Genomic DNA, 19,302 nt, shown 5'->3' on the forward strand with positions numbered 1-19,302 from the left:
TGTGTTTTTCTGCCCCAGGAGTTTAGAAGAGTGCAAACTTTCACCCTCAGATCCCAGAGGTATGTGCCAAGAAGGAAAGGTCACAAGACGGGAACAGCTTATTAAGTATAAAAAGGCACGCGAGCTTCTCTTCCAGGGCTAACGAAGGGCAGGGGACCGGTGCTGAGAAGAAGCACTCTTCAGTGGTTTCTGTTTTGGGGGGATACATGGCTGGGACGTGTGTGCGAGGCGAGTGCACCCATGTACTGGCTTTGTGCTCAGGGTGGTGGATGTGGCCCTAGACTGGATTTAAATGGCTATAAACCAGCTATTACTGTTCATGTGTAAAAAAGGATAGATACATTATTAATAGCCAAGTCCTGCTATTTTGTTTGTCCATCACTAAGCTTACTGCAGAGGTAATCTGTCTTCATATTACTCTAGTAGACAAACAGCTGTTGCTTTTATAAAATGCATCTTGCGCGCATGATCCCGTCATACCAAATTGCCTTGCTGTGATTATGATTTGATACATTGACTGATCTGATAAAATCTCTTGATCTTCAGGGCTACAGCAGCTGGGAAAATATTCCCTCTTCTTAGAGAAAACAAACTAGCCCGAATAAATACACCCACTCTGCCAGGTTAATACTGTGCGGTGCTCAATCACGCTGACCTTTAACCCACAGTATTAACTAAAGAGCCGGTCACCACACAGAATTTGATGGGTCTGTGGCTGTAATGTTTGGCAGTTCTCCAATTGAGTTTCATGAGCTTCCATTTGTCAACAAGAGGACTCTTCCTATCAGCCGAAGAGTGGAGCCGAGCGTAGACTTGGTTTGTTTTCCTGCGCAGTCATTGCTAGTGGGAGCAAGTCAAGTCGAGCGGCAACAGTGGTCTTTCTGAGACGTGACCCTGTTCCCTTCTCCTCACTCTCCGCAGCTGGAAGAGCTGATACCGGAGTCAGAGGGATGTCCCAAGAGACGCCAGAATGGACAGCAACATAAACTGCAACACATCTTTCATAAGACATCAGGGAGAAATGTTCTGGCGAGATGTTTACCTTGAGCTGATCTCCAATTCCATCAACCTCTCCACGTGATTTGCCACACTTCTGACTATGGGCTTTTATTAATGGGGAAATGGTGAGAGTATAAACTTTCATATGATAAGTATCAAAGTAGGAACTCTGTATCGAGTTCTCTATAATCTGCGCTCCCCAACTCTTGGAGATCTGTTGGCAGTGGAAGACCTGAACATGATGTGGTGAAACTCGATGCTGAACGACTCGCTTGGTGCTCAGACACTTACCTGAGAATGTAGCCATGAAGAATTCCATTATGATCACTCTCTGAAGGCGGCTGCCACTGAATCATAATGGACTGGTTGGTGCGCCCACTTGCTACAATGTTTTTGGGTGGGGCACTCGGAGGCTCTTCAGTTAACATCAGTCTAGGGGCCAAGAGAAAGGCAACAATCAGAGCAGAAGGAATTAGAGGGAAATTAGCGAAAATGAGACCTCTACTGTATTTGGAGGGGTTGCAAAATGTAAGACATTGATCAACCCATAGAACACGTGTTGTAAACGACCATAGACCAACAATAAATATATATATATATATATATATATATATATATATATATATATATATAAAAATATAAATAGTAACAGCCATATTTCTACGTCACGTCACCTGGAGTCCTTAAATCCAAATCTCCCTGACTTTATGGACTAGGTGGTATGCTTTGATATCAGCCATACTGTTAGCATTGTTAGAATTTATGCTCTAGTGAATCAACATACTCTACAGTTCTGTGCAAATAGGGTGAAATACAGAGATGTCAAAAATGAACAAGTTGCTGATCCATTAAGGAAAAATGGTCTCCTCATTGGAATGTGGCAGCATGGGTACAATCTGGTGGGGTTGAAGTCTATCATTGGGATAGAAGCTCATTTGTATTCTAGTCCTTCTGGTTTCTGATCATTATTATCACAGTAGAAGCAGGAGGTGTAAGCGTTAGGATAACAAGAAGGGTTTCTGTAGACATTGGTTCTTTAAAGCACCTTAGAATGTATGAATGGTGCTGGTGACTGGTGTGTTCAGGCAAGAATGACCGGAGTTACTGTAGGTCATGGACACCAGGTGCCAATGGCATGCATCCCCTCATCCTGACAGCCAAGAAAACCCTCACTAAGCACCTACTACTGGTGGGCACTAAGAGCCCCATTGAAAACAATGTGCTGCAAGTTTTGTGTATAAGATCTAAAAAGTAAGTGACAGAATTGGGTGAATGGAATTTCTAATGTATTAATAAGGCTGTTCCACATATTCAGAAACTTAACACGGCTTTTATAATAATAAAGATATTCTGTCTCCTGTATGATTTTTCTTTGCTTGGCTGCAGTTCCCTTAGTCTTAGTTGTAACTATGTAAGTCCCACAGCTGGCTTCCTAGTCTTTTACCCCCCTTTACTCCTTTTTGAGTTGGGCTGCTCCTCCTCCCCGTGCCTTTTGGTGCAGCCCTACAGCTATTTCCCCATATCATATCCTGCCTTTCTGTCCATGCCTGCAGCCTGCACAGGTCTCATGCCTCAGCTCTCTTGGTAAAGGTATTGTTATTTACCTATCCCATTTGCCATTACCATTCCCTAATTCTATCCATTCTTCCCATTTCCCATGTATTGTATTCCCTCAGTACTTTACCCCCCAATTTATATCTGTTTGTGCCCTAATAAACGCTTCAGAAAATAAAAGGCCTCTCCTTTATATGGTATATGGGATTGAGTTACGTTGCCTGTCTCTACTCACTTGCCACAGTGAGCCTGGGAAAGAACAAAAGAGAAAGCCAAGAAATGGGAGCATCAAATATTCTTCGTCATTCCAAACAGCATTTAGATTCAGAATTGTCTGTCTTTCAAGCACATGCTAATGTTCTGCAAGGGATCCATTAAACGCTGCTGACTTGTTCCTGACTTTCACTAACCTACTTCTCAAGTTGCTTTCAATGTCAGTGAGGAGAAGCTCTGTGTCTTTATGAAAGAGCTATGGGCTGAACTCACATGCCAATCAAGGCGGCTATAATACAACCGACTCAATAAGAAAACTTGGCCATAGCATGGGTAAGGAGTATGGCAGAAGATACAGCTAAACCCCGTTATAACGCGCCTCGTTATACCGCGATTCGGTTATAACGCGGTTTTCCCGTGGCTCCCGTTTTTTTTTTAAAAAAAAAAAAAAAAAAAAAAAAAATTTAAAAAAAAAATTTTTTTACATTTTTTTTTTTGCACACTGCACACACTCACTGCACACACACTGCTCATTGCTCACACTGCCACACTGCACACACACTGCACACTGCACACACACTGCTCATTGCTCACACTGACACACTGCACACACACACTGCTCATTGCTCACTGCCACACTGCACACACACTGCACACTGCACACACACTGCTCATTGCTCACACTGACACACTGCACACACACTGACCACACTCACGCACACTCACACACACTTACGCACACTCACGCACGCACACTTACGCACACTTACAGACACTCACACACACACACACACACACACACTTACACACACTTAGACACTCACACACACTCACACACACTTACACACACTTACACACACTTAGACACTCACAGACACACACTCACACACACTCACACACACTTACACACTCACAGACACTCACACACACTCACACACACTTAGACACTCACAGACACTCACAGACACTCACAGACACTCACACACACTCACACACACTTACACACTCACAGACACTCACACACACTCACACACACTTACACACACACTCAGACACTTACCCACACTCACACACCCATATACACACACACACTTTCTCTCCCATATATACATACACACACACTCTCTCACTCTACACAGACGGGCCGCGACCAGCACCACCACCCGCTCCCCCCCCTCCTCCCGCGCAGGCAGCGGGAGCACCGGGGACAGCGGTGGGGAGAAGAAACCCCCCGCTACAACCTCCATGCAGGCAGCATGGTTCTGAGGTAAGCGGCGACCTGAGGGGACATCCCCACTCCCATCTCCTGCCCCGCGGCCTGTCCCGAGGTGACAGGGGGAAGCGGGGACAGGAGAGACATCCCCGCTCCCATCTCCTGCCCCGCGGCCTGTCCCGAGGTGACAGGGGGAAGCGGGGACAGGAGGGACATCCCCGCTCCCATCTCCTGCCCCGCGGCCTGTCCCGAGGTGACAGGGGGAAGCGGGGACAGGAGAGACATCCCCGCTCCCATCTCCTGCCCCGCGGCCTGTCCCGAGGTGACAGGGGGAAGCGGGGACAGGAGAGACATCCCCGCTCCCATCTCCTGCCCCGCGGCCTGTCCCGAGGTGACAGGGGGAAGCGGGGACAGGAGGGACATCCCCGCTCCCATCTCCTGCCCCGCGGCCTGTTCCGAGGTGACAGGGGGAAGCGGGGACAGGAGAGACATCCCCGCTCCCATCTCCTGCCCCGCGGCCTGTCCCGCGGTGACAGGGGGAAGCGGGGAGCGGAGGGACATGCCCGCTCCCATCTCCTGTCCCGCGGGATGAATATGCGCTAAAGCGCGGCGGCCATTTTTTTTTCTCGCGACCCCGTTAGTAACGCGGTGGTCTCGGGGTGGACCCCGAGACCCGCGTTATAACGGGGTTTAGCTGTATGTAGTATTTTAATCCATATGGAACACAAGTGGTTAATGTTGGTTACAAATGGTCTTAAAAATAGAAGAATTGTTTTCTTACAGCCTGCTAGACCCCTGGCCAGGCCTCCTGTGATTTGTAGGGATGATAGGATTTAGAGATAAGGACATCTTGGGTTAAGACGGGATTGAAATATGGCTTCACTGACACTAGGATAAACAGAACACTTTTAAATATACCTTGAAAGGCATTCTTAAAAGAATAGATATTACAGATATTAAATATGGAATTCAGGGCCTGACAGCAATTCGCAAGAATAACTAGATATTTGTAAACGTTGCGATTACACGAATCAAATGACGCCAACCACTTGATGATTAGGAGGTGCCAAGGACAGATATCTGTTTCTCCTGCAAAAACAGATGTTACATGGCCATACTTTATGTTGAGGCGTGTATGTGGAGCGCACAGACGCAACAGTGAAGATGGCGTGTGCCTAAGTATTATAGAAATAAAGTTATGAAGCCTTTTATATATTGAGGCCAACTTTAAAAAGAGTCAACAGGAAGGTTTTCTTTATTTATGGCTGTAAACCTGTCAGCCTGGGCTGATTGATGAAAGGGGTAGGGTTATGTTGTTTTCAAACGGAGAATAATGGCATATAGGTCTTGCCATGGAGTTATGAAATCAGAATTCAGCAGAGGTGTGTTTTGGGATGAGACACATGAATTCTCATCTTTCTACTCCAGTGACCCCTCTGGGAAGAACCTATGACAGCTGGCAACGTCTACGGATTTCTGCTTATGTTTTATCCTGTTATTTTAAGAAACTGTCTGCATTCATTATAACTGTATGTTCTAGTAATAATCTTTTTCTGTAACCTTAGCACTGCATTTTTGTATATTAAAGCCAAACTTTAATAAGTAATACTTTGGGCTCTGATTGAACTGTTGCACGCATTGTAAAAAGTCAATTACATTTTCGGACACATTTTAACTACAACAGATTTTTTTGTGTTAAGTGCATAGTTTTCCTTTAGTTAACAGGGACCAAAGACTCTGGCAAATATATATATATTTTATCATTTAACTATGGTGGTGGGAGTAAGGAGTAAATATTTACTGATTTGAAGTACCTTGCGGAGGAGAAAGGCGAGTCAGCTAGTTTAGACGTGTGTATTAACCCTTACAAAGCATCTGATCACAGACACGCTATTAGAGAGGGCTGGGGTTCCTTACAATGCATCTGATCTCAGACGCTATTAGAGGGCTGGGGTTCCTTAGTGGTTTTATTTGCCCCAGTGGAAAAGGAATCCGACTTTATCTTTGGAAAAGTACAAACTGTAGGATTGTTATAGTAATGTTTAATACCTGCACATCAAAGAGCAGCGAGGTGTGAAAAGCTCTGTACACACTGTTACTGGCTATAAAGAACCGTCTTGTGGGTCCCGGAAAAACAACCCACAATTAAACTCTGCACTAACATATGGGACCATATTAGATTGTAAGCTCTTCTGGGCAGGGACTCCTTTTCCTAATGTCTAATTTTATGTATGCTTATTCCTATTATGTCACGTGTGTTACCGCTGTAAAAGCGCTATGTACATGGATGGCGCTATAGAAATAAAGATTATACATACACAACATACATATTTACAAAGCAGTATTATGTCACAAGACACCACAATGTACGGGTCATAATCTGAAATTCCTGACAGCTATCCCTGTTTGGTGGGTTAGATTTATGAGCGTTAGTCTAACTTCATGCTAGAAATTATCTGATAAAGACTTGTTGAAGTGTAAACATTGGCACAAAAGAAAATGACATTTTTCTGCACGGGACTGAAAATGGATATGAAATCTTTATTTACCTACTGGTTGATGCACTGTATTGGCCTTTGCCAACCTGGTTAACCGCGCAGACTCTAAACTGATATGTCCGAGCGGGTGTGAGACCGCTCACTGTGGACCCGCTCAACTTTGCATTAACATTCGACAAGTGCACTTTCCACGGTGAATCTGGTGAAAGAAAAAAGAAGACGATACGTAAACCGGGATAAAACTCCATTCCACAATTTATAAATACAAAGAGAGTCAGCTTCCGCCTTTCAAGCCCTTAAAGAAAATCTGAAAGAGAATTTAGGCAGGCGAAAAATGAAAAGCAATGCAATTAGGTATTGTGAATTCTGCCGTTATCTTCTGGAAAGTAATGCTGCACATGCCAAAGCTTAATAAATAAAAACTATATTCATTACCATTTTAATAAAAAAAAGAAATGAGCATGATAAAGACAGATGGGCTGTGTATTTCACTACCCATCTGTTTGGCAGTCCATTATGAAACCACACCCATGAGTGGCTCTGTCTGAAGGGATAGAATGAAATATTGCTCTCGACTAGAATATTTCTCCATCCAACATTCTGCAGGTGTGTGAAAAACAGATCTTCCAGCCAAATCCATTCTGTACTATGTGCCTTCATCAGCTGCAAGAAAGGGACTCCATACAAGTCCACCAGACACTGCGCTCAAATCACAATGTTATTGTGTATGAAAATGTTGTGTTTCAATAAATGAACTGGACAGCTGCATAAAGACCTCTATTTACCAACCCAGTGTCGTGCAGATTTTAAAAAAATGGGGGTAGATTAAAAATAAAACATGGTGGACATTCTGATGCACGCATAGCACACAAGTGTCATGTCATCCAAACTACTGGGCACATTTTCGTCTTTCATCAACTGCACACTTACAGAATAACATCAACAGTCTAATAGCAATGTATCCTGAATGTTTAGATAATTCTGGCTATATTTACAAAGTAACTTTATGTCCCAAGACACCATCCGGCACTGGGAGACACCTTCTGGCACTGGGTGGGAGACATCTTCCGGCACTGGGAGACACCTTCCGGCACTGGGAGGCACCTTACGGCACTGGAAGACACCTTTCCGGCACTGGAAGACACCTTTCCGGCACTGGGAGGCACCTTTCCGGCACTGGGAGGCACCTTTCTGGCACTGGAAGACACCTTTCCGGAACTGGGAGACACCTCACAAGCCATTTAAATAAATGACCAATAAGGCATCTTCTGGGTATTCCTTATGGTTAATACTTTAGACCCGAGACTCAATATTTCAGAAAAATACAAAATGCCCTTGTGGTCAAGAGTCTAGTATAGTGAGGGATGTATCTGCCATCAAAACCCACTACAAACCACGTGGCACGCTAATCCCTTGTGGTTGCCATGTTTCCATATGATGTCATGGGTCCGTCATGACATCACGCAAAAGTTAAAAATATCTAGAACCCGAAAGTGCCTCTCAATGAAACCTACGGACCAGTGAATTATAAGTGCAAAGCAAACATACATAGGCTACAGTAAAAATCTGAGATTTAAACAAAAATATGCAGAGTGCAAATGAACAACATCCATATTACTCACAAAAGATACACGTTATTAATAAACAATGGAAGGCAATCTGTTGAAAAATACATTCAAGTAAACTGAAAAATATCTAAATACATAATGAAACTCTTCAAAATATGGATGAATAAATTCTGCAAAGGGGAATGCTTCCTGTCAACTTGTTTAAAGGCTTGTGAGACCCCGTCAGCAGGTCTGCATGTAACAATAACACCACAATAAAGTGAATAAATACATTAAATAGAATATATAAAACAAATAATTCACAAGGGCTTACTATAAGTAATTCCCAGTATACAAAGGCAGATGAAGAACCAAACAGAAGAGAACTGGCACAGTGTTATAGTTCATATTACACTCCATAAGTCCAAGTATCCTACATAAATGAACAAGTATATGATCACACGAAACAAGAGAAATCCCTGTTCGCATTCATTTCAATTGATCCAAAACAGCTCCCTTTGTTTCAATAGTTTGTGTCTATTTCCACCTCTGCTTGGCTTCTGTAATTGACTAGCGGTGTGTTGCATGTCTCTGAAATGGCGAGCCACTGATAAGAGCTGATACAAAAAAACGAATCATCTCTTCCTTTCACATCAAATATAGTTTCTCTAGAATTCTAATTAATAACCAGCAACAAGGATATGGCTGGTACACTGTCAGGAATCCTGTCTACAGAAAGTACTGTAGGAAACTGCAGACTTCTTAATTCAGTTAGCCCAAACCCCAGATAAACACCTTGCTTTGAATGTGAGCGCCCTTTAACATTTGGGCTGAGTAGTGAATTACTAATTTCTTGCCTAAATTTCTCACGTTCCCCGGGGGCATGAAGCCAGTTAGGTTATAAATGTTGAATATTTAAATTATTCAAAGTACATTCATTGCAGTAATGGCTTTTTGACAGCAGAATCCTTATAATTTGGCTAGGCTCATTAACAAAAAAATGCTCACAGAATTGGCCTGGAATACAAGGCATGTGATCGACAGTGGGTACTTATTACTGCACACTAGATTCCAAGTATTTTGATTACAATATTTTGAATATGTTAAAATAGTTCAGTTCAATAGTTCACACACAGTCCCTGCAAGCTCAAACCATTACACTAAATATAGACATTTTATTTAGCATATTTATGCTGTGCCTATTCCTTTGTTTTTATATATATATATATATATATATATATATATATAAAGAGAAAGTACAGAAGCGCCACTTGTGAAACAAAGTGATTAAAATAATATAAAAATAAAGAAAAATGTACAGTATATATAAACAACAATGTATAAATCTAAAAAAAATATATAACGTGCCAACAATAGTGATAACATATATGACAAACAAGGAAAAAAGAAAAACAAAAATGTAGAAAGTCCAACCCTTAGTGCAAGTCCAGAATAAATTCAAATTAGGAACAAGATGATTGCCAGGGATCCAAGGCTGCTCTCAGAAGGAATAACCAATTCCAGCAGAAATCTATAGAAAGAGAAGAACAGAGAGCCACGTCCCATAGTGTAAAAAATTACATTTAATATTAGAAAGAGGACAAGGGGATTAAGGACACTCAGAAAAGTAAAAGAATGTTAAGCAGTTTGTGATATAATCACCACCAACAGGACAACACAGTCCTGGAACACATCAGTGGATCGATTTCCAATCCGGTTCACCCCCAGCAGTTTTAGATGAATGAAAACGCTGTGTCTCTGCTTGTAATGCGATTTCAAGTCACTTTGAAAAAGTCACTGTAGTCACGAAACGCGTCAGGGTACGTCACCACGACACTACGTCATCACGCAAGTGCGCACTTTACGGCCGGAGAGCGCATGGAGCTGATCTGAGGCTGACAACTTGAAATCGCATTACAAGCAGAGACACAGCGTTTTCATTCATCTAAAACTGCTGGAGGTGAACTGGATTGGCAATCGATCCACTGATGTGTTCCAGGACGGTGTTGCCCTGTTGGTGGTGATTATATCACAAACTGCTTAAAATTCTTTTACTTTTCTGAGTGTCCTTAATCCCCTTGTCCTCTTTTTAATATTAAATGTACTTTTTTACACTATGGGACTATGGGACGTGCGCTCTCTGTTCTTCTCTTTCTATATATATAGTGAAACGCGGGGTTGCAGACCTGTCTAAGACATGCAAATGAGCACACAGTAATATTTCCATTTGCTATATATATATATATATATATATATATATATATATATATATATATATATATCAATAGGAGCACTATTGGGTAGTAACCTAATGCAGGGGTGTTCAACTCCTGTCCTCAAGCAGGTTAGGTTTTCAGGATATCCCTGGTTCAGTGCAGGTGGCTCAATCAGTCCCTGCTTCAGCATAGGTCTTCAACTGAGCCTATGATTGAGCTACCTGTGCTGAAGCTGGGATATATTGAAAACCTGACCTAATGTATGCAACAAAAGACAAAAAAGCCCCAGTGCTACGTCCAACATGACAAATTATCAAGTTAAATACCATCTGTTAGCCTTCTCATAAGTAAGGGTCACTTAGTGAATCCTTTGGCCAACGCATTATCAGCTTGCAACCATGCCAGGGTTAACCCGTTACCTATTTGGGGCTTTTGCAGTTCACTAGTTTCCTTTAAAACCTTGGCAAACACAGACTTAGTATAAATCCCCCCTCCCCCCCCCCCACCTTTTTATCCAACTATGAAAACCATTGGTTTGCGACTCTGGCAATGTAACCTGCAGCTTGTGCCACTACAACCAAGAAAACCGACTGCTCTGATCCTGTCAATGTTATCAGATTCGTCCTGAAGGGACCTAATCATAGAATGGAGCTGTGCTGTCTAACAAGAACGATTGGCCTCTAAAGAGAGCTAGCAGGCCCTGTTTGCTTCCAGGGATGAGTCAGCCTTACGGCTTTATTGCCAGTGTAAACATCACTTAAGAGTGCTTAACCAAAGCAGCTCGATCCGCTGAACAGTTTGATTCTAAACCGAGGCCTATTGAGCTCAGGGCACCGCAGGCTTCCTCTCTGTTTACATGCTCTGTCTGTAGAATACTTTATTTATCCTTGTTCCACTCTCAGCGGAAGATAAAAGATGTGGCAGCAAGAGAGATTAAACGGAGAACTAATACACAGCCACTGTATTCCTCTCCAGGGCTCTGTGGTTTGCAGAGGATTTACTCACTTACTTACAGTAGCTCTGGGATTCAGTCCATTTGTAGAATGTCTTTAACATTTAAATAGCAAGTTTTCTCCGGACAATTAGTCATCTGAAAGACAACTGGACTGTCAAAAAGAATCAACAGAGTAGGAACCAGGGGCTTGTTCCACCAAGTAGAAGAATAGATCTGACACTCCAAACATTACATATAAAACACCCACCTCATGGTTCCCGTGAGATTATTGGCTCCGTCTTAAACAAGGAAGCCTGGAGACATAACACAGCGACACAAGTCGTGTCAGATCCATATACTAACTAGATGTAAGCCCTCATTTACAGACGCATCCCAGGTTCATCTGCTTATACAGCTGCAGCGGACGTTATTCAAACAGTTCACGCGCTGTGTACATCGGAATACCCATGTCATGACGCGGGATGTCTTCCAACCTTACCGCCTTAAGACGCGAGTGCGGTGAGTGCAGAAAATGGCATTTTAGAGTTCTGGTTGAAATGGACACAGTAGCACAGTACTGTACTGTACACATTGCAATTCATTCATTTCATTGCACCCAAAGAAACAGAATCCATGAAATTCAAACAAAAGAAATCGCGATAAGCGCGGGTGCCTGGGGCAATTGGCCGCGTTCATGCCGCGTGGAGTACTGCAGCGCACACGAAATCGGCGCCAAGATTTGTTCGAATAACGGCCGCTGCAGCTGTACTTTGAGGCAAGAAGTGCTAGATCTGGACTCCTCTTCCTTGCCCATGTAGCAGAGTTAATCTCAGAATAAAAAGTTCTTTACTGTAAAAGATTTAAAGTTGAACATTCAGGTCACTGCCACCATATTAAAGGGTTCAATAAGTCTGCATAATTAAAATTGTTGCTCTCCGGAGAGAGGGGAAACGTACTTCCACAAACTACCAATCAATGCATATGTACTTCTCTCAAATGGCTTCATCCAGTCTACTGAAGCCTTATGCCTGGTAAAAATTCACAGCGTCCTTTATGCCTTTTACAGTTTGCTATAAAACAGAGCAGAAGGTCCCCGCTTCCATAAAGGCTGCAGATTAAATAAGAAATAATTGAAATGCCTTGATAGCCTGTGACCACATTCTAGACTCAAAGCATCCAAGATAGAAACAGAATTGAGTATTAAGGGGGAGATTTGAACCCCTTTATTCTCCGATACTGTAGGTAAATCTCCAAAATGATTCCAGTGCTGCATGTACTTTGTTTAGGGAACAACATCTTTACAGCTTCAGGTGACTATTAAGTCACGGTGGAAGCGAAGGGACACCTACTGCTGCTAATTAGTCCCAACATTTTAAATTCAACACCACCTCAGCAGAGAGATAAGAGGCGTATGTATCTATTCACTGTGTTTGTGCTTAATAGTAACCAGTAAACACACTGAAATGAACTGGGTACAAAACCAAGCTGTGGCAAGCTGAAACAATTAAGATCAGACTTGAAAGCTGGGATAAATAGGTACACAAAACCATGTGATTCACAATGTGTCTGCTATAAGAGAAGCAATGGACACTGGCAATGGACATCTGTGACCTCATTTAGAAAACATCAATCAAAGGGATATTTAAGGCCACCATAGAAGTCAAAACAGTGTTATCTTCAAACTACAGGTGCGCCGACGAGTATGCTAAAACTTGCCTGGGTCTATCACCAACAAGACCCAGGTACATGCTGGGTACATGCTGCAACATTTCAGTGACATTTCTGCAGAGACTAATGGCCCATCGGATTAAAACAGCAGGGGTCCCTGGCAGTCCCATTCAGTCTGTCTGCAGAAATGTCACTGAAATGTTGCAGCAGGTACCCAGCATGTACCCAGCATGTACCTGGGTCTTGTTGGTGATAGCCCCAGATTTCCCAAGGCAAGTTTTAGAATCCTCGCCGGCGCACCTGTATGTTCTCCATTCTTTCATTTTCTACAATGTGTTCCAGGTCCCAGACAGAGGAAGAGGTTAAAGATGGCAATAAAGGGATACGGAGCAGTAACCGCAGGTGGATCTCAGGCAGCAATAACCCTAATCTGCATTTGGAATAATGCTCCGGCACTGCCAGGCGGAAAGATGTGTGTTTGTTACAAAATAAAGTCCTGTCAGCACAGTGATGCTAAACCAATTCTTTTGCAAGGGAGCAGAAAAAAAAGTGACGGAAGCCCAACAAACACCAAGCATAGGAAACACTGAATGCTTGAAAGAACATCTCAACACTCGCCTGCCTCCCAGAGTCATATTTCTTGATTTCAGTTCTTTTAGCATTATGATTACTAACACCTGGGAAAAATTCTGCCTCCCGACGTTGGCTGACATTGATTTGGAGATGTGCAGTTCATTGGGTTCTAATTACAGTCCTATGGATTTCCATTACCGGCTAAAAGTAGAGCTGAGCCTAAATGTTGGGGTGGTAATAACCACTTGCCGGTGGTATCTGCAGGTAACACAGTGTGTAGAATGGCTTAATCACAAGGACAGAAAAGGATGAGCTAACAGAACCCTCAATTGTGTTGTTCCCATCAAGGGGCAAACATGAAGCCAGAACACTGGTGTTCCACTTACTGTTCTCAGACAGTTCCACGACATAGAACAGGATAGGGCTGTTTCCATCAAACGGGCGCACCCAAGACAGCGATACTGCTCGGCTGCTTGTGGAGTCCAGTACGGCCAAGAGATTCAGCGGGGAATGGGGGAGCTCACTGTAAAAAAAAAAAAAAACTCGCTTCAGAGATGTGTGAACAAGAACACGCAGACTGGAAGGTCATTCATTAAAGTGCAATAGTACGGATAGGGGACACAGAAGTCAATGGGAGTTTCTGTGCAATAGTGCCTGATTTGCACTATTGCACTTTAGTGAATAACTCCCTGTGCTGCAGCAGTGCATTACGATGCAGCCAGAGAAAAGCAGTTTAATAATTAGAACACAAATAGAGGAGGCTTCTGCGTTCCATATGAACTCTGGCCATGGATTATGTCCCAATAAGGGAGCAACAATGAGAATGACTTAATTGACACATTGAGGAGCTAAGATGTCCCAGATATAAAGCACAATAGTATCCACACTGGTGAATATTTTGCTGTAAATCAGGGAGTTCTTTTCCACACTGCTCCATGAACCAATTACAGACTGCAAAACGAATAATAGGTACCTGTATTTACAAGACAGCAATCACGTCAAGTGGTTCAGGAGACACTCTCATAAACCTTGTGATTACACTTTTGAAAGTATCGGTTATTCTTCTGTACATTTTATTAAACTGGATAATAATTAGGTTATTCGTGGTGAGACAGCAGGATATAAAGCAGCAGCTCTCAGACTCCGCGGAAGATCAAAAGGACCCGTGGCCCAAAAGCAAATTGTCAAAGAGATATATGTATCTATACATATCGTACACGGTCAGCGCTATACAAGAAAAAAAACGATTATATTATTACCTATAGATATGTCTATGCTTTGTCATGTGTCTATTGTGGTTAATTGCTTCCGAATGGAGGCTGCACTGTGATAAGTGTAGCATTCTGCAAATATAGGCATGGGATTGGAAGGAAGTAATAATAATAATAATAATTACAATCCCAGGAGATAGAAGGATTCATAATGAATCTCTGTGGATTTCAGCCTTTCAGTCCCATACACGGCATCAGAAATCAAAGCCACACACTAGTGTTTTACTGTTTTCCGGACTCCCGAGAAGAAAACCCAGACATCTCACTCATTGTACTGTAGATTTGTTTTACGGCTTCTCTATGGCGTACACACAGTATGCATTTTAAACACTGCGAGCTATCATTATAAAAAGCACGAACCTTGCCTTTAAAAGCTTGCCTTATCCAAAATGTTAGGCTTTCCTGTACATCACACTACAACAAAATAAGTTACCCACCTCAATCTAAACTCAATAACTCTACAGAAGATTTATCCTCAAAAGAGGATACAATACCATGTGTTACTGTTCTTGTTTGTTATTGCTGCATATAAACACGTCGGATCTTTAACTCCGGGGTTTTCAGGTGATAACCAGTTCATGGGAAGGTGTAAATGCTACATATTCTGTAAACATAGTAATCGCTTAAAGATCTATTCCAGATTTGAGTCAACCCAATGATCTCAGGTATATTTGCAGCATTTATACTTCAATGACAGCCCTAACTGACTTTCCTGGTAAGTGAATGAGTTCACGGTTAAAAACGTACCCATCAAACACAGAGAGACATTACAGCTCCAAATAATTGAACAGAGAAAGCAGAAACTATTTCACAAGAGCCTAAAGTAATACAAGGTTTACAATGTAGCTGGTGGACAGACAATGAAAGTACTCACATTACTTCTAATCGAGCTGTTCTCGAATCATTGCCACCTAATGATACAATTCCACAGGTGTAGTCTCCAATATCACCTGACCATGTCTGGCTGATGGAGAGGGAGCCATTCTGCTGTAATGTAATTCTCGAACTGCTTGCTGGATCAATTATATTGCCATCCTTCTTCCAAGCAAACCTGCGGATTACAATGTCTCAAAATGTTATTAACAGGTGAAAATGAGAAGGTGAGTAAGAGTGCAGGATGTGTAGGAGACATGTAGTGTTCTGAATATTCCATGAGCTTTAGCGGTTGCAAAACAAGCATTCAATTACCTTCGTTTAGCTATGTGTCAGTTCTCCTTGTGCATGTATGTATGCTGATAGAATAAATGCAAACGAAATGTACAAGAAGTTTACTCACCAATTAGCACAACGATTATTTTGCTCAGGAGATACCATATTCCAGGGATGGCCAACTCCTGTCCTCTAGGGCCACCAGCAGGTCAGATATTCAGGCTCTCTCTGCGTCAGCACAGGTGGCTCAGTCATTATGACCGAGCCACTGATTGAGCCACCTGTGCTGAAGCAGGGATATCCTGAAAACCTGACATGTTGGTGGCCCTTAAGGACTGGAGTTGGCCATCCCTGGCCATGTTCTATGGAAAAAAATAATTTGCAGTAATGACATCTATACTATAATTCAGAGAGTTTGTTTGTTTGTCCGGCCATACAAATCAACACGCTTAATCCGAGAGCCACCAAACGTGGCGTGCTATCTAATAGGATCAAAAGGAAGAGCGTAGGTCGGGTTATGGTATGTTTAGCCCATAGCTTCGTATATCATATCGAATATATATAAAAGGCACAGGTATGTTTCCGTACAAAGGTTCAGCTGTAGAAGATATCCCATCATGATGTCACTAGTATGATGTCACAAGCAAGATATACAGCCTACCAGGTACAACACCAAGGAGCGGATTTGCTTAGAAAAATGGTGGATGGCAGATAGGAGGCGGTGGAGGAGACAGACGGTGGGTAGTTTTTATAGGGAGGGTGGGGCTGAGGGAGTCCAAGAGCAGGGTCACAACTGGTTTGGGGGGAGGAGGGAGTAAGTCGGAGTCACACAGTTGTTGTGTTGCCAGAACTTCAAGAATCACCTTGAACTCTCCCTACTTTGGCCACCCCTCCTCGGGCAACGGAGTGTAATTCCGCTAGTTTAATATGAAGTGTCTAATTTCCCTGCAATGGGTAGTTTGGTCATATTGTAGACTAGAGGATGGTTGGCATGAGAGAATAGGACAACTGGATGAAAGGAGCACAGATCAGATACCTATGGACGTTTAAAGAAAGGCATGATGATTGACGAGCAATCCTTTCACAAGGGAATGCCGGCTCAGACAAAGCAGATTTCACAGAGGAATGAATGTTAATGAGGATTTGGGTCATGAGGACAAGACCTGATTCATTATTGGTACAGCAAGATGTTCGGTAAATTGTCTGAAACCTGATTAATCTCTGTGCTCTAGCCCTATTAAATCAACCCAGACAAGTCTGGGAGTCAAAGTGGAACAGAAGAAAAATACACGGTAATGGAAGGACAATAGGGGGTTGAAGTAATTGATCAGGCTGAGCTTCACCCACTTTGCAGATAAGAGGTTAAACAATAACAAATAAAAGAAAGATAATACTAAAAAAAATTATTATAATAATAAGTAGTAGCTAATATTCATACAAAGTAGCTAACCCCAGTAACTCCGAGAGTTCTCAGGGATCCCTCACTATTTTAGGTCACGTGGATTTTGACCAGACTGCTTATAAACTATTTTGAAACCAGGATCCAAGGTAAAATAAGGTAAAAAGAATGACAAATGACTATATTGCCAAATTAATACTCATGAAGCACAAATGTATTGGGAAAAAAAATGCCGGAAACTAATTCTGTAAAATCAAAAAGCAGCCAACAAAAAGACCAATGAAAAAGCAAATTCAGATTTTGAGAACGAACAGCGAAAACAAAACACTCGAAATGTAACAGATGTTAGTCAACAATCTCAGCACAAGAAAATGGTATATAGTTATTAAAAATAGAGAGAATAGTGAAATAGAAAAGGCTGCTACAATACAGTGGTGTTTCCTAGGGTTTCTAATTTGGGGTGGCAGCTGGGACATGCAGGTTTATATCTGGGGGGCAGTCAGTCCCCTCACACACACTCACAGTGAATCAGAGGCTGCACACAGGGGCTGTGATGAACATAAAATGTGGCTTTTAGTCAGCAAAAATGTCCACAGCAAAAGAAGTTTCTTTCAGCATAAGGAGAACTAAACAAACAGTCCAAATCATATATTCAGCATCAGTACTCTGCTGAAGTTTTTATCTACAGCCCTTGGCAGCTGAGCTGATAGTCTAGCAGGTTTCTGTCAGTCTCCGCAGTTATATACAGAGTGGAACAGTGAATCTGTTTCTGGGTCTGTGTGTGGCATAATCCACCACTACTTGTATCAACTTGTACCGCTTAACAAAGGGATCAAATTACCCCAACAGGTCTACTACCCCTGTAATTTCAAAAGATGTACTGAACAATGGCAATCGGACCGGTTTTTGACCTGGCTGATCAGTTGACACTTTGGACAAAAAGCAAAGAATTTAGAAAGATCTTTATAAATTCCAGGCCAATAAAACCAGGCACGTACCACACTCAAGTTTGATCTCAGCCGAATTGCCCGCCACATGGCACGGAAGGTTAGGTAACAGTAGCCTTTTTAACTGGCCTTGGTAGAAGTAGTTCCTTGACCACCTCCCCTGTTCTGTGATGCTCATCCAAACAGAACCCTCAAGGGTTTCCCTCTTCTCTGCACTCTCGTATATGGTTCTCCCTGCCAAGACCGGAGTATTTGGGGGCTTAGTGCTGTAACCCTGAGATCCAATATTACCATTGGTCTTAGCAGTGAGATGCTAGGACTGTTCTTCCTACCTTTTTAGTTTTATGGGGACAGGATCTTAAATTACAGGACAGAAGGGAACATTCTCCCCTGGTTTCTGCTCCCTTAAGCCTGAGCCCACATGATTTATTAGCATGTTCAATCAAGCTGTTAAAGAAGGGTCAATCCCTCCCAATTTCAACCAAATGAGGGAGGCAGGGAGCCAGACGTCCACTGCAACTGTCACCGTGGCTATCCTTTCCCCTCACTGCCAAAGTTATCTTGGCCTTGGGTATGGATGTACATCCCCATGTATACATTCTATATGTGTAGTACAATCATGATTTACACACTTCTTGTCCCTTGGAGCCAGGATTTAGTCAGATCCAGAGTCAACCGATCTTGTTACTGCATTATTGCACAAGCAAACAGGGACTGGAACTGGCACAAGACTTCTTTTCTCATTAGAAAAAAAAGTGCTTGGTGGTGTAAGCGCTGGAGTACCGGATCAGTTTATATTTATACTCTGTATTAGCTCACACATAAATAGAAACACAGGACATGAGACTAGGTATATCAATGTATAGATGAGTGAGTCAAAAAGTCTCAAGCATTAAAGTCCAAAAAAGGAACAATGTTTCCCTGAAGTCCTGAGTTAGTGGGAATAAACTCACCCCTCAATGCCTCATTGGGATAGTCCCTGGACTAATAAGAGAATGAGACAATATGTATGTGTGTGTATATATACAAATATATATACACACACACACACACACACACACACACACACACACACACACACACACACACACACACACACACACACACATATACACATACAT

The 19,302-nt window shown here is 42.5% G+C and overlaps 1 protein-coding gene across 2 annotated transcripts in view; it reads right to left on the minus strand.

Moving 5' to 3' along the window:
* Positions 1–19,302, minus strand: part of SDK1 (sidekick cell adhesion molecule 1) — a 489,999-nt gene that overhangs the window by 158,245 nt on the left and 312,452 nt on the right. For both annotated transcript variants that reach the window (XM_075565975.1, XM_075565976.1), the window contains exons 13-16: positions 15,561–15,737; positions 13,802–13,938; positions 6,529–6,676; positions 1,291–1,431 (exon numbers count right to left, since the gene is read on the minus strand). In XM_075565975.1, the coding sequence (XP_075422090.1) occupies positions 1,291–1,431; positions 6,529–6,676; positions 13,802–13,938; positions 15,561–15,737 (603 nt within the window). The remainder of the gene's footprint in view (positions 1–1,290; positions 1,432–6,528; positions 6,677–13,801; positions 13,939–15,560; positions 15,738–19,302) is intronic.

Source organism: Ascaphus truei, chromosome 11, assembly GCF_040206685.1.
Source record: "Ascaphus truei isolate aAscTru1 chromosome 11, aAscTru1.hap1, whole genome shotgun sequence".
NCBI classification, from domain to species: Eukaryota; Metazoa; Chordata; class Amphibia; order Anura; family Ascaphidae; genus Ascaphus; species Ascaphus truei.